General features: G+C 42.0%; 1 protein-coding gene across 2 annotated transcripts in view; it reads left to right on the forward strand.

Annotated features, from left to right (window-relative positions):
• The window catches only part of LOC139626252 (tensin-3-like), a 50687-nt gene that overhangs the window by 27670 nt on the left and 5926 nt on the right, over nucleotides 1-17091 (forward strand). For both annotated transcript variants that reach the window (XM_071486532.1, XM_071486533.1), the window contains 3 exons: nucleotides 15529-15685; nucleotides 16362-16816; nucleotides 16996-17079. In XM_071486532.1, coding sequence (XP_071342633.1) covers nucleotides 15529-15685; nucleotides 16362-16816; nucleotides 16996-17079 — 696 coding nt within the window. The remainder of the gene's footprint in view (nucleotides 1-15528; nucleotides 15686-16361; nucleotides 16817-16995; nucleotides 17080-17091) is intronic.

Below are 17091 nucleotides of genomic sequence, written 5' to 3' on the forward strand. Positions count from 1 at the left end.
CATGGAGAGATTTGGTTTGTAGCATTAAAAGAAATAAGAAAATAAATCAAAACTGATAAAACCAATAAATTCAATCAAGTTACAAAAGGAAACAATAAGAAGGGAATGGTATATCACTGTTGTGATACCAAAAACTACACCGGGTGTAAATTAATTGATCTTGTGCAAATTAAGTTTTACTCCACATACAACAAGGTATATTTGAATCTATTGCCTCTGGGGGGTATTTGCCTCCACCCTGAAGGAAGCTGCTTCAACTCTTTTATTTAAGAGTGTTTTGTAAAATGTTTAAAATGTAAAGTCAAACTACTTTTTATTGACAAAAAATTCATGACAAAATGATCAACAACAAATCATCAAATCAGAACATGTAAATATTTTCCCAAACATTTATTGATAACAAAGCGAAGGTGACATTTATGAAGGCATTTCCCTGTGTTCTGCAGTTCATTCGTTTAAAGGGCAGGTCTGTCTGTTTATTATAAACATGTTTGTCAGAACAGAGAGGCAGCAGGATGGAAAAAGAGCTGATGAAAGAGTAATTATTATTTGTGTACAGAACAACACCTGATTCTCTCTCTCTGCTGGATGGACAGAAGAATTAACAAAGGGCACAGAATATCTCTTGCTCGCTCTGTTTTGGGGGCAGACAAGAGTTTCCTGTTTCCCACGTTAGAGGCAGACGACAGTCTGGGAAGTAATCTGCCCTGTCGGGACAGAGCAGTCAGATTCCCCATTTAAATTATTTTCATTTCATGTTTACAGTCATTAATGTAATCACAAATTGACCCGAGGCTACTGTGGTGTGATTACAGTGGGCAGCAGCACTCGGTCGGTCCCACTGAACCCTGCAGCGTGAGTTCCCACAGTGTTATCACCAGGCTGATCACACAGGGAATGCTGGGATTGTAGCATGATGTAAGTGCTGGCGTTGGTGTTAATGAGGTTGAAACGCAGACACAAATGGTGTATTTATCACATTCATGCAAATTTCAAAACAACACGATAATACGCAATATTTTCACCAACATGGAACATAAAGAGTTTCTGGTCTGTGTCTATAAAAATGGAATTGCAGGATTGTTCTTGTGACTTTTTGTTTCTGACCACGTGATGAAAACCATTCGCTCTCCTTTTAGCTCTATTTTGGTCTCCACCAGCTCCTGAGGGAAATATCTGGCTCTTCAGCTGCTTGATGCTCTACTATGTTACCAGCTGGTCTCTGGCTGGTCTGCCACCTTTCATTTAAATTTGACCAATTGTCAATATTAAAATATTTATTAGTGCAGCAATATTTCAATGTGAAGCAGGCCTTAACTACATTTTTCAACTAAATTTACCCCAGTTTTAACCAAGACATCGAGATGGACCTTTAAAATCACCAAATGTCACAGGCACAAAATATTTAGGATCTGTTGGGTGAAAAACACGACATCTGAGAAACCTCTTTGGTCTTAATGTGTAGTCTCTGTAGTTTTATTTCGTGCATCTAATAAGTCAAAGAATCGTTGGAAAGTAGTGAAATCCTTCAACCAGAAACACAGAATTCAGGAGAATTAAACATAATGTTGTCAAAAGCCAACGGCGACAGATTAATAACATTCTTGACATCTTGGATTTGCCACAGTGTTGCTCCGTGCATCGACCCAAAGATGAAGGCTGCTGTTGTCTCTGCTCTTCCTCGTGACAGTGAAGCGCAGCTCTGAAATGTTATGTAATAACATTTTTCCTGTGCACATGTGGCCAAATCAAAATAAACAGAGATACACAGAAGCTCTCAGCCAGCGGAAGCAGGTTTCAGCCAAAGGAATGTAGATGTTGTTAAGAGCTGAGCGGTTGGTCCGCTCAGACAAACACTTGACTGTCTGAGGCCCAGGGGTCAAAGGTCAGGGGAAAGTGCAGGGGGGTGGTTCAGTCAGGGGAAAGTGCAGTCGATCAGATCGATGAGAGATGGATGATAGTGTCATTTTTGAACCTGGACAGGTTTGGTGCAGACAGATGTTCTATTGTTTAATTACCAATTAAACTAATTGTGTGGTCGACACTTGAACGAACACTGTGATCCACATGAGAGCAAACAGACTGAAAGCTGCTGCAAAATTCATACAAAGTTCTTACTGTTTTCTGATCCTGTATCTGCATCTGTAGTGTCAGAAAACTGCTCTGTGTTTTTATTCTAATCACATAAAAAGGTGATTTTTCATTATTAAGACACTTTTATTATAAGTCACTTAAAATGACTGATCTTAACCAAACATGAGAAAAACATGAAAATAGTAAAGAAGATAAAATAAATATCAATAATCACAGAGTAGAATATGATTATTGCGCTAATGAATGATTTGAAAATGTATGTATGACCAGTCGTTATCACTACAACTATCAGCAGTAATCAATCAACAGATTTGAGGGATCTGGACTTGGAAAAGGTTTGTTTATCAGGAAGGAGTTTTTTATTATTATTGTTTCTTTTCAATTCTGATCAGCTGAAATTGTTGAAATTGTTTTATATGTAAATTTTGCAAAAATTAACAGGGTTAAAAATTTAAGAGTTGGTTCTTTGAAGTGTGATCAGTGTTTTCAATCATGATCAGATTATTAACACAAAAAGATGATTTTTCATCACCAACTCTTCAACTCCTCAAAAAATTAGGACTGAGCCTTTAAGTTTATGAATGAAAGACAGAGAGACAAGTGTCGACGTCCACGTGGTTTAAAGACACGGCCCAGAAAAATCCATTGACATCTCTTTTAAAGGAACAGTTCAACATTTTTGGAAATGAGATGAGAAACATTCCTAAAGGTTTTTGTTGACACCTGTAATGTCATTTTCAAAATAAAGTCACGGTCCTTTAAACTGATGAACGAGCAGCACAGATGGATGGAGCTGATGTCCACCCCAGCTCATTTCCTGTGACACAGAGGTTAAAATAAGGCAGGCAGCAGCTCATGCTTCCACAGAAACAAAAGTAAACTCAACATAATTCAATCAAGAGCTTTGTGGTGTAATTTATGACGCGCTAAGATTAGACACATGGCTGGAGACACAGTCCGTGTGCGTCTGCATGCCTTTGTCTCTGTGTTTGTGGGGAGCAGATGGTGGGAGTGGACACACATGCCCTGAGAGGCCATAGAAACCCCCCCAGATCAACCCCTCACCCCTCCACCCCCACCCCGACCGCCAACCACCACAGCACCACCAAACACCACCACCTCCTCCTCTCTGTGGTCCATAAAAGGCCACATGTGACCTCTGACCCCGCTGGAATCCGCTCTGATTGGGGGAAAGTGCTCGCAGTGGCCCGGCAGGAACAATGCTCAGTGGTCAGCCAGAGGAAGAGGAGGGAGGGTATGTCGGCAAGGATGGAGGGGAGGGGGCAGGAATTCTCTACCTCTCTTTTCTCCCTCCCTCCCTCTGTCCTCTCTCTGTCCCTCCCTCCATACAAACCCAGAAGTCGAGCGGTGTCACAACAAGCCAGGAGCAAACGGGGAGCTTATTTTTCCATCTGGTGGACGAAAGGAATCGGGCATGGTGGCGAAACTGTCTAGCCCCTGAAAAAAAAAAAAAAAGCTTCAGCAAGTCGGGCTCAGATTGCTTTTTGCAGACAGAAGTGAATCAGAGAGAGAGAGAGAGAGAGAGAGAGAGAGAGAGAGAGAGAGAGAGGAGGAGAGTTTCATTCACGCCGGGAGGCAGAGCGCACCAGACACAGATAGAGACTTTGGAGCAGGAAGGTGAAGACGTGGTCCTAAAACTTGGGGGTAAACAGGAAACTGGCAAATTTCGGGAAACTTCTGCCAGTGTCACATCATGACTGCATCTCTGGGTATGTACGAGCATGCTCACCAGTGTCAGACCAAATGAAAGAATGTGTGTGGTTGAATGACTTTCTTTGCGTGTGCATGTATAAACCATTTCCATCACCATCTGTCTGAGCACTTTATGAACTTTAGCAGCTTTCCTTCTCTCCTTGTTTTCTTTTTTCTCTTCCTTCTCTCAGCAGGCGTTGTCCTCTCTGTTTTCTGCTCATTCTCTCTCTTGTTTATACTGCGTTATCTCTCCCTCTGTCCCCCCCCTGGGAATTTTAAGGAGGGCATACATGCACAGAAACACTTCCCCTCTCTCCTCCAGGCCTCTGGTATTTTGCAGCTTCTGGAATTTTTCTGTCAGATGCCTTTTGCACACTCCTCCAAACCTCATTGCTCTATCTCAGTCTCTCCTTCTGTGCATGAAGACGTTTTTTCTTTCTTGTTGATCTGCTGCTCTGGACGGCAGCGTCTGCAGCTCTTCTGACATCTCACATTTGGTGGGATGGTGAGGTGGTTTGTTCCACTGCTGCGTTCATGACCTCATCCTGTTAAAGACTATTTTGGCCTCCATCATGCAGTCATGGAAGGCTGATGTGCTGGTGGTTAACCGAGGGAGGCCGCCCCCCCCTTTTTTCTGCACTACTGACCTGGATTGAACCAGAAAGGTCTTTGAAGAGTCTTGTTTTTGTTGGGGTGGGGGGTGGGGGGTTATTGCTGTGTTTCCCACATCTGCAAGAGATGTCATACACAATAAAATAAAAAGAAATACACAGTAATAACATCTTACTGATCCACAAGTTTCAAACTTTTGCAGCTGTTTCAAACAAAAATATCTTTGAAAGTCCAGCATGAATTTTCCACATTTGTTGTAGTTTAATTTTTGCTCAACGCAGCTTATAATAAATAAAGTTCCTCAGCCTTTACAGTTCACATGGTTTTGCACAGAACAAACACAACTGGAGCTCAAACAATTAACTGAGACTGTCCTGTAAAAAACGAGCCCACAGGTCGTCTGTCAGCAGCTTATTATGACCCATAGTTAGGCTTTGTTGCTAGGCGACATCTAGTGGTCGTAGGAATGATGACAGGAGCAAAGGGAAAAGTGCGGTGACGCAGTTTATAGAGCGACAAAGTCCACGTCAGGAGGAGGTTGGGGTGGATGGATGAATATGACCCAGGAGAGTGGTGTTCGAGTCCCATGTGACAGGAGCAGTTTATGTTGTTTCTATCATCCATGACCGTTCATTGTTAATATTGTAACCATGACGACAAAGATCATGTAATGTTCAGGAAGTACTTATTTTAACCCAAATCACCATCTAATCCTAAACATAACCAAGTCATGACCGTTCTTATAGTAACCACGGCAACAAAGGTAGGAATGCAGTCCTCGGCACAGGCCATGTATTTAGTATTGTAACCATGACAACCAAGCTCTGGTACACCTGCTGCCATAGGGACGCCATTTCAGGAGTAACTCCTATGGGTTGTATCAGAGGGTTACTTTTTTTTCTTCTACTCAGGTTAGCATGCTAACCAGCTAGCTCCGGCCTGTTGTGTCACTTTCCAATAGTGACTCACTGTAGCCTCCTATCTCTCTGGAGACGTATTATAACCTCTTGTATTATAAAGCCAACAACGGCTGATGCTCTTCAGGTGACGTCATCACCACCAACATCCGGCAAGAAACCACTTTCGGTGGCAGAGAAAACTTTTATAATCAATTACTCACTTAAGTGATTTATTGCTTTAGTTGCATCATTTATAGGATTTTCTACTTTGATAAAACAAACATTAACTTGGCCGTTGTAATAAACTGGGCAAAGCTTTGGGCTTTTTATCTGATAATTTCTTTAGCAGTTTCTTGAAAGTTTCCACCAATAGTAGAGAAAATAAACACAGTGTTCAATTTATTATCCATTATCATAATTGCAGGTGTAAGTGAAAGAGTCTTTTATTCAGTGCACAGCAGGTGTCAGCACAAAAATGTGAAAGCAAACAAGTGAATATGTATGGAGAATAACTTTTATTAATATTTACTTAGGTTTAAATTGAGAAAATTCCATATTCCTTTCCTTATAATTATCATGATGCTTCTACATAAGTGTATCCAGGAATTTATTCTGCAATTACTAGGATGTCACAGTCCTGTAAAACTGCAATGCATTTTTTCTGACATATTATTAACCAAATGATTGTGGATTAATCGAGAAAACAACTGGCAGATTGATTGTTTATGAAACAGACGCAGCTCCAAACTCAACAGGAGTTTGTGCACAGCCCCGTGAGCAGGTTGAAAACATTAGCCACCGCATGCAAGTTTAGAGAAAATAGATGATTTCCCTACAGAACAGAGTTATTGAGGAGTGCTGTTCTGAGACACTGTGCAGATATTTCAATAATCAATTAATTTTGCTGTGTGAGAAACATCTGACTTTTGCAAGACGGCAGGAAATGAAGGGCAAAGACGCAGTAAATTCAAGCCACAAGGACGGAAAATGTTGACAACACAGTGGACAGAAGGCCAGCTGAGGGTGCAGAGACCAAAATGGAAAAAGAGAAGCAAGGATTTTGTTCCCCAGAGCATTAATCAACAAGTGGTCTGTGTTGTCACAAGTGCAGCCTGTGTGAGACTTACCAGAACATCAATTGTTCTGCATCCAGGATCTGGTGATGTAATGGCGTCTGGCACATCTGCAGTTTACAACAACATGACAAAACACGTGGAACTAGAGGAAGTATGGACTCACTAAAAAGAGTAACTACGAATTAAGAACTACATTTGTTGCCTTATCAGATGCCAGGCACTGCTTGTGGTGCAGGATTTTACAACTATGGAAAGTTACCACAACAGCAAGCTCAGCCAGGGTTGCCAGATTGGGCTGACAGAATCTGGAATCCAACCCAGTTGTCATAAACAACAGTTTCTGATAAACAATGAATCTCTCGTTTTCTGTTTTACCAGTATAGGTAAACAGTAAATAAATGGACTGCACTTATATCGCACTTTTCTAGTTATATCAACCACTCAGGGTTTTACAGTAATAACTCATACATTCATCCATTGGAGATTGGTGTCAGTCTGATGTTCAGATTTGGTCTAAGCTTTAAGGTTAAAACTGGGAGGTTACATACTAACTTTTACCCTTATAAACCACATGTAGCCAGCTTTGAACTAGATGCCTGGAGAAAGCCAAAATCATGCCTCATGGTCCATAACACAGACCTGGGTAGGAACAAACGTTGAGAGTTGCTCATAAGGGTCATGAAGTAACAATGAAAACAAAACCTTTGTCTGAAACTTTGTGGACAAGAGTGAAGCAGGGCCTTGTGTACATATCTTTCCATAACAACAAGTTAGAGAGAACTGCATGCGACACGGGAGAATGTTATAACTATTGTCATGTGTGGACCCACCGGCAGGACAGAAATCCATGATCACTTCTGCAGATGGTTAAAGTCTGAGGAATTTCACTCCAGCTTAAAAACACGATCAAATATCTGGGACAGTTTTGCAGCTTAGTGATATTCACCTCGAGCTTTGGAAAAATTGAATGGAGTACCTACAGTATGTAGGGATGGGGTTCACCTTTCTATTGAATCCAAATGCTTCTGAATCAGACTTCCAGACAAACACGTCATTGACACGAAGAGAACCCACAGAAATTAACTGTCAAAACCAAACCGTGGACGTTCTGTTGCTCTGCTGCTGTCACCACATTTTTTTTTACAGTCTGCTCTGTTCCTCTACCTCTATCGCAAATTTTTCCCTTTTGCTGTAAAGGGAAAACAGCCTTTGCCTACTGTCAAAACTTAGCAAAGAAAAAACAACACAGCAAAAATAATATTAATTCTACATTATCATTCAGAGAATATCAACTCAAAACATCGCTGATGTTTTGCATGTAAATGCACTTCACATTACCTGAAGAAGACCTTGTTGCTCTGACACAGGTCACACAATCTGACGGGTCAAGAAAACCAGTGAAACACTGTCAGTGGGTCGAGGCCGAGCAGTTGGCCTTTTCAAAAAGCACATATTTAAGGTGGTTTTTCGCACAAAAAAAATGAAAAAAAAATCGAAAACTGTGGCTGTAAGCACATCTATGCTTACTTCCTCCAGGAAAAATCTGGAACAGGACTTATGCCCCGCCCACCGCTACTGCTACACCAGGTTGACAAGTCAAACAGCAGAGTATCAATATGGTTAGCGGAGGAAGCGACTCAGTTAAATGTTTGAGTCTCAGTCAGACTCAGACTCAGGTGAGGAATCTGCTGAGACTAACAGACGTATCAGAACAGTTAGCACAGTTAGCATCTTTTATTGGTTTATGCTGTTTGTTAGCTTGTAACTGGCAGTAGCTGACACAGTGTTAGTGGTTGTCTTAATGCAAACTCTCGCTCTCTGTACTAACAAGGTTTATTTTGCCCCTACCCCCGTTCCCAAAAGTTGACGATATTGGTTCCCTAGTTATATGATGTATGAAACTGTCATTGGTTCACTGCAGTTCCAAGGTGGAAATGCGCAGCCATGATGTTGCCTGCTTATTTTGCTCATGATATGTCTTGTATTATATAGAAAACATCATATAGACGTGTTAATAGGGTTAAACATTTGATTTTCATTGGAGTGGGTCTTAAACATGTCATTATTTATAATTTATTTCTATTTCATTCTAATCTTTATTTAATGAGGCAGCCTCATTGAGATGAAGATCTCTTTTCCAACAGAGACCTGAGAACAAACCACAATCAACGAAACAAAGACAGCACAAGCAGCTATGAAACAAAGACTACATTGTTGTTAACAAGAGCATAGCTGAGATATCACGTATGTCGACATCATCAGTCTGTTTTTTTCTTTCCCAAAGCCTGTAGTCTCAGAGAGGGAGGCGAAACAGACTAAACAGAGAACGAGAATGAATTATTTGATCAGAGATTCATTTGCTGTGGAGCTTAACAGATCCAGGTATTTTGCAGACTTGGAACTGGGAATCAGAACCTCAGAACTTATCCCTAACAGTGCAGTATGTGATGAATGAAGTCAGAGTCTCTGTTGTTGCTGGTACATCATGAGTCAGTCTGTTGTTATGAGTGAAACATCAACAGTGGCTCTATCTGCGGTTTATAAAGCCATCAGGTCATTATCAGAATACTTCAGACACCAATAAACACTTAAGCGATGACAGTGTTGTCTTTAAACACCGTTACCCTTCGCCCTCTCTCTCCCCACGCAGTGTTGTCATTCTTCCCTCCCTCTTCAGCTGCCTCGTAACTCGGCCTCTCTTCTGCCACTTCACCGAGTCGATAAAGCTGTCGGTCCAGGCACCAACTGAGAGCAGAGGAATCTAATTTACAGGCGACCGCCTACCAGTTTGTCCTCTAAACACACAAATGCTCCGCTCTGCTTCTGAATAGAAGAACGAGGGAAGACACAGCAGGGACTGAGGTTGATTGATTTCTACTCATGTAGGAGGGTGAAAGCTTGACAACCGATCACATTCTGATGCTGCGCCAAGTGATACCACGGAGAGAGCTGCAGGTTCTCTGGGAAGGAAACGCTCCAATAATCAATATCAGCTCAGCCTTTGATGCACAGGAACTGGACTGGTCCAGTATCTTAAATCTTCATGGCTTAGTTTTCATTTATATTGGAACTCATTTTAATTTAACTTCATGGATTTTCAGGGTGTAAATAAGAACTTTATTATGCCTGTGGACCGGCGGGTTGTCCGTCTGTCGTCCGTCCCATTCTCGTGAACGTAAAATCTCAGAAACACCTTGGTGGAACTTCTTCAAATTTGGCCCAAACATTAACTTGGCCTCATGGATAAACTGATTAGATTTTTGGTGGGCAAAGGTTAAAGGTCAAGGTTGTGGTGACCTCACAAAATACGGTTTTGGTCTTGTGAACATGATATCTCAGTAACGCCTTGAGGGAACTTGGTACAAATGTTCCAAATGGACAAAGGTCAAAGGTCAAGGTCAGTGTGACCTCACAACCACACTTTTTAGCCATAACTCAAGACTTCACACAGCAATTATGACAACATTTCGCACAAATGGTTAATATTGACTAACACTCTGGATAAACATGGATTAATTCTGAAACTAGTCCGAGTGGTGGAGGCAGACGACTGCCTGAACCCTGGCGTGTTATTAGTCAGTAGTGTGGAGTCTCAGTGGGTCTCAGGGCAGCAGCAGGTGTCTTCCTCCTCATTCTGTTCCTGTTTCTTCTCAGAGTTGCTCTTTGGCCTCCTCTTCCCCCTGAGAAGCTGCAGCCTGTGATCGGTCTGAACAGCTGTAACATGCCATAGACCTTCAGACACTGTCAGCCTCTGTGTGTGTGTGTGTGTGTGTGTGTGTGTGTGTGTGTGTGTGTGTGTGTGGAGACAAAGTGCTTGCACTCACATTCCTGTGGTCAGCATGGAGTCTGCAAACCCACTGTTGTCCTCCATGTGCATCATTGTGTGTGTTTTTTTTTTTTTACATGTGTGTAGGCTCATCCCTCGGTCCACTGCGATGCTGCTCAGCGAGTAAATGTTTGGATGCGTGAGTGGAAGAATTAAAGAGACGTGGAGAAGGGTTTCTTTGTCCGAGAAAACACAGGAGCTCTGTAGTTGCACTGAACATGTGGCCGCTGTATGTTTTTCATCGTTCTACGTCTCTGCTCTGTTTTTCTTCTCCCTGCCTTTCATACCATCCTGCTCATGCAGCAGCAAACGTGGTCTGAGGTGGGAAATGCAAAGGGATATATTAGCTCCAGATTACCTCACCATGGTTTTCATGATTAATGGGATTTATCTCCACACCAAGCATGAAGGTATGCACAAGTTTTCAGTCTGAGCCATATAACCATCACTCCCTTTGATCAGGAAAGTGTGTGTATCTGCTAGTGTGTGTACTCCTATGTGTGTATTTTAGTTTTTTTTGGGGGGGGGGTGTGGGGGGGGTATTGGCTGGTGGATGTTGGCGGTCGTGCCCACATGGGTCTGTGCCATCTGGAATTGGTTTGCACGGTTTGACCCAAACTGAGGAGGCTTTGTGCTCACTCAGAGCTGCAGAAGTGAGCAGAAAACAACAGACAGAAAAACACTGTTCAGAAAATGAAAAGGGGCAAAACTCTTAGAGCTTTTCACAGAATCAAGTGTAACAGCATGGATGGTGAAGTTTGTGTTTGTTGTATGAGTCTGCCTCCATGTTTGTGTATGGCTCTCTCACTTCAGTTTAATGAAGCTTAGCTGGCATAAGTTAAAGTATTTTTTTTTTAAATATACACCTATGGATGAGTAATAATATATTTACACAATACAAAAACACAGTTACTGGTAGCAAATAAGGAAGTCAGAAATCCCTCCTCACGATGCAGAGAAAAGAAGAAAAAATGAATATAAAACAATTTGAGACATGAATGAAAACACATCTTTCTTTATAAGAACAGTTACTATAGGCTATACATTTTCTTGCAAGTTTCACCAAGGTCTTTGCAAACATTTCTCAAACCTTGCTTTGGTTGTTATTAAAATGTTTTTCTAAATTTTTTAAATTTTACAAAGTTGGCAAAACTTCTCAAATACAAATGTCATCTAAACTCAAACAAGAAGTTTGTTCCCATCAAACCACTGACAGTCAACACTGGTGTCTTTTTACTCATCACAACAATTGTTCCCTTACATTAACCAAGTTATTGTTTCAACAATGACTTCCAGATATAATGTTGTCAGATCAGAAATTACACTTCTATGTGTCCTTCAGGAGGGAGATTACAAACAGCACATTTTGTTGTTTAAATGAGGAGGACTAGTTTCCGTAGACACGTCACATAATCATCAAATAAGTCGTAAGCAAATTTCAAAGATGCATATTATCGATATGTAAAGAGCATAAATCTGACCTGCTTTCAGTACTTGATAGTTTTAATACATACAGACACGTTTCACTCGGTAACTAATTAGTACTGATGTTCAATACCGAGTCTTCGTTCTGTCACATTTTCAGTTTCACCAAGGATAATTTTATGGAGACAATGCTCTTATTTTGGAAGGGAAAGATTTGAGAATTTATGAAACAATTTTTTTTAATATACAGCTATTTTAGGCATTAAAGTCCCATACTTTACACTTTTCCTGTGTTTTATTTGTGTTGATATCCATCAGAAGATATATTTTCAGCAACCAAAAACCATCTCAATGTAGTTTTACCTCTCCTCTCTCAGGCTTCTCTCTGGATCAGGAGAAGCTCTGAGCCTCTCTTCTGATTGGCTGACTGTTTTCTGAGTGATCCAATAAAAATATAGCAGATTTCAGGAAAACACTCAGAGAAACCAAATCCTGCAGGGTTGAATGTTGGGTCCAGGTGGGCGGGGTTTAGGGTGTGGCTGAGTACGGTGACTGCTTTGTTGTGACATCACAAAGTTCCAGAAGTCCTGACGGCTGGTTTTAAGGCTCAGTGTCTGAATACAGGCTGTGTGCATTTCTCTGTGGACTGAGGCTTTGATACTTTCACAGTATTAATATAGAACCTAGACCTGCTTTGTAATAAGCAAAGACATGAAAATTTCACATTATACAATATGTGACCTTTAAGAAAATGCACTTGTCTCCTTGTCTCTTTCACACTGGGCCTGTGATGCTCTCTCTCAGTATCTCCATGATTCTTCATTAGTGTGTGTCTGGCTAAACAGGAGTTGCTATGGATACTGTACAGCATGGACCCAGAAGGTGAAAGGTGTGTGAGGTTGTAATAACGACCAGGGAAGCCTTACGGAGCAGAGTCTGGTCTGAGGTCAGAGGTCAGGGTGGGGTCAGCTGTTGTTGCCACAGTTTGGGCTGTTCTGTAATTAAGTGGATGAGCTGGGATGAGCTGTGCAGCAGCAGATGTGACAAAACCTCAGTGAGGGGAGTCAGTCGTGGGAACAGAGGGAGATGAAGCTCGGCTGCTTTCTGGGAAAAGTCCCAAGAGAGGGAAACTGACAGTGACTGTGGGAATGTTTGAGGAATCCTGCTGCCCTCAGTGCATTCCCCTCAGGGTGTGTTTGTTTCCTACAAACAACAACAACAACAACTACAGCCTGGGGTTATCGCTTCTCTCTGAGCTGTGCATGAGTAAGTGTCAGCGATGAGAGGTTAAATTTGAGTCAGGCTGCAACATAATCTGCTCTTTGTCCTTGACCTTTAACCTCTAAGAGTTTAAGTTGAGTGTCGACTGCCTGTGTTTGTGTATTAGATACGCAATGGATGGGTCATATGGCACCAAAATGATAAGTGGAAGCATTTTGGATTCATCAAAAAACATCGGAACATGTGATGCTGTTTGCTGCCTTTTGTAAAATTGAGATTTGACACATTTATCAAATCACCTGTAACTTTTGCATGTATGAAACATGACATATTGCATTGTGGGATTAACGGCTTGATCTGTTAATTTCCATTTCTACTCCACACTTAATAGATTAAAGGACAGACAGAATAGATTAAAGGACAGACAGACACACAACTTTCTCTATGTTAAAGTGAGTCCTGCTCACAACAGCTGCCAGTAAGTCCACACTCACAGATATCTGATACACCATACATAATGTAGGCATCATAGAAATGTGTGTGGGAGCCCTTCTGCTGTGGGAAAGTCCCATTAAACTCAAAACCTTTTCACCAGCGGTGGGAGATACTTAACAGAGATTCTTACAAATTAACATAACAAGTACTGTGGTCGTATGAACCTGTCAAAGGGCTGCTAGGCAAAGATTTGATCAATCATCATTATACAAGTATATATATTATCTTATAATTTAACATGTAAGCAGCATTTTAATGTTGTAGTTGGTCAAGGTGGAGCTAAATTTAACCACTTAATGCTGTAATAACACATCTAGGATCACAGGTTTTATCTTAATCTGCAAATTAAGAAGTAACTATACAAAAGATTTCTAATAAACAGAGTAAAGTAAAAGTATAAAGTGGCACAAAATGAAAATATTAAAGGAAAGTACAAGCACCAACAGCCAATAGGTCACGTAACTTTGGTGGCAATGCTGAGTAGTTACTGTTCAAACATTTGCACTTTGTGCTTGTTGCTGTTGCGTCATGCAAACATTCGAGCATTCCTCAAATTCATCAACAGCACACGTGTGATTATATAATCCACTCGAGATGCTGTATCTTGTCCAACATGATCACAGACAAAGCTGTGAGTCCAAATACCCCCATCTCTGAGTGCTTGAATGGAGGGGAAGGAGCGGAAGAGCGAAGTGGTGAGGGAGGTGGAGAGTGGGGGCCGCCGACCGAAACAAGGAGCTCTTTATAACGACTGACTCTTTTCACGGTGACTCATCGTGCTTCACAGGCCTGTCTGTGGCCTGAGGAGGCCTGCCCTGGTGTTTGCTGAATGACACACTGTGTTGTCAGAATGTCAGGGTGTCATGTTGGGATGTTTGAAATGCCCCCCAACATCACACACACACACACACACACACACACACACACACACACACACACACACCTCTTGTTACCATTGTACGCTGTCAATCCCTGCTTCTTTCAAAAATACCTTCATCAAGCTGTAGCAGGAAGCCAAACTAACTTAGCATAGCTGGAACCTAGCAGGAAACACCTAGCTTGGCTCTGTCCAAACTAAAATAGAAACATGACAACCAAAAGATTCAAAGCTCATAAACTCACACATTGTATCTCTGCCATTTATTTTATGTTACAAAAAATGTAAAAAGTGTGTGGTTTGTGTCAGGCTAGCTGTTTAACCCTCCGAGACTTTAGGCTAAACAAAGTTAGCCGTGTCGTGACACTGTCGTGGCTTACAAATACAGAAAATACAACATTAAAGGAATATTTTAGATTTTAGATGAGCATCAGTAATGTTGTGCAAGTATGTGAAAAGCTAACTTCAGCTAAATCCAGTGTTGTTTTCAACACACAGACGTGAGAGTTGTATCAGTCTTCTCAATTAAAACTTGGCAAGAAAGGGAATAATTCCTGAAATGTCAAACTGTTCCTTATTATATTAAATACTGGGCCGTAGCCAGGTGGCTCTGTCCAACATTCAAACAACACCTCTAAAGATAATAATGATAACAAAGATCATTTACACTTTGGAAGAAACCAGCTGTTTCCCAGTACTTCCAGTCTTCAGGCTAATCTAAGGTCACGTTGTACCTCCTGCTCCAGCTCTGTACTTAAGGCACGAGACTATTATCAGTCTTTTCATCTAAAAATGCAAGAAATTGCATTTCCTGAAATTGCAAACTCAAAAGTCAGAGTTAAAAAAATACGTAGAGGAAAAACAATTCACTTTATGCAAATAATTAAGAAAAAATAAACTATATGACCCTCATTTATACAGACTGACGGATCAACATCTGACTAAGTTACTGCAACATGCCTTTGAGATGACACATTACTACACAGTTTTATTAGATGTGGATGATTCAGCCTGAATGATGATGAAATGGGAAACAGAGGTTTGGATTCCTTTTCCTACTCTTACATCCTGCTGAAACAAACACACTTTACAACAGGCACACAGTAAAGACGCTTTTGGAATAGATTTTGAGAATAAAGTTCAAAAACCCTGAGATAATGTGGGTATGTGATGCGAAAAGTCAGTTTTGACTTTGGATTTTCTTTTTCATAATACATCTGGTTAGTTTTTCAGATGATGACTGTATGTGGTAAAAGAGAATTGACTTCATTTTTCTCTTTTCTTTTTCAGATGCCCGTAGTTTCCTGGACAGTATGAACCACGCCGGCAGCTCCACAGAGGGCGACCTGTTCAGATCAGATGTGTCGGTTACTACTGCTTCCTGTCAGAGGATTTTTGGCTCCATGTGCTCAGTGTCATCAGGAAGCCCCCTCCCACACACAGACAGGTACACACACACCCACACACACACACACACACACCCAAATCAAACACTGCCATTGTGCGCTCACAGGAAATGACAGTTGCAGCAGGTGACCACGGTTGTCGCCCACCTGCCGGCTGCTTTGATCACTTGACTTAAAATGAACGTTACTGTCCTGCGTGTGCCCTCTGTGTCACGTGACATGGAAATTACTCCGCCATCAGCACTGATGACGCGTCCTCTTTACTTGTGGCCGTTTTCACAAGTAAAAAATATACTTGATGATCCCTCCTCTTTGGCTACGAAGCCAAGATGGCGACCGTTGAGGGTGAGAAGTGTCCATTGTTTTACACTGCATGTGGCCATATTTATCAATGTGAACGAATATGGAAGTAAATTAATTGAGACGCAACAGGTGTCTTAATTCTTCCTCTTCCTTTTACATTTGACGTCAGACTAGAACACTTGTAGGGTTATTATCTACCTTCAGTAGAAAAACAAGCACCGTCATATTTTCAGAATTTTGGCATCGGCTTCGTACCAAAGTATCGGTTCTCTTGATATCCCTTGATGAAAGACGAAAGAGGGGCGAGATGTTTGGCTGCATACTTTGTGGAGTTTTGATGCTTTCATGTCTTTTGTATTAATTTACCAGAAATGTTCATTTCCACCGCCAACTCTCCACCTTTCTCCTCTGCAGTGCTACTCCTCCTCCAGTGTGGCATGACCGGACTCCAAACTCTCTGAACTCCCCGTACCCCCCCCAGCCCTCGCCCCCTCTCCCTCTCAGCTCTCCCAATGCCCACAGTTCTCCCCGGGGGGCTCTGAAAAGCCTGGGTGGCGGTCCGGGGGTCCACAGAGAGACAGACAGCGCGGACTTGTCCTCGTTGTTGTTGGGGAACGGCGGTCTGGATCACAGCCTGCTGGAGGCCATGGAGGGGCTCGGGACTCTGAACCTCGGAGGAGATGGGGGCCTCGCTCCGCTGCTGCCTGAGAAGCGGAGATGGGGTGAAGGGGGAGAGCTTGGCTCCCGCTCCCCTTCTCTAAGCGGGTTCTCCAGCCCTCACAGTGGGAGCAGTCTCAGCATCCCTTTCTCGTCTTCCATGACCCCGGACCCCCTTAGAGGACTCAGTGGGGCCCCATCACCCGGAGCAGGTACACTGTCCCAGATACAGTAGATCAGGGATCAGGGGTCCCTGTATCTCTCTGTGCGTTAAACAGATTAATGTGTCTTTTTGTGATTTGTGTTTACTGTCCCTTTAAACACTCTCTCGTCATAACTGGGCTGAATCCAATCTCAAACCTAACGTAGAGCTTTAATCTGTGTCTCACAGACTTTGGCAGTAAGCAGGACACTGTGAAGTTTGTTCAGGACACTTCCAAGTTCTGGTACAAGCCCGACATTTCCAGAGACCAAGGTAAATATTGGT

Source organism: Trachinotus anak, unplaced genomic scaffold (assembly GCF_046630095.1).
Source record: "Trachinotus anak isolate AG129_WGS33_773 ecotype Australia unplaced genomic scaffold, CSIRO_AGI_Tana_v1 ptg000010l, whole genome shotgun sequence".
NCBI classification, from domain to species: domain Eukaryota; kingdom Metazoa; phylum Chordata; class Actinopteri; order Carangiformes; family Carangidae; genus Trachinotus; species Trachinotus anak.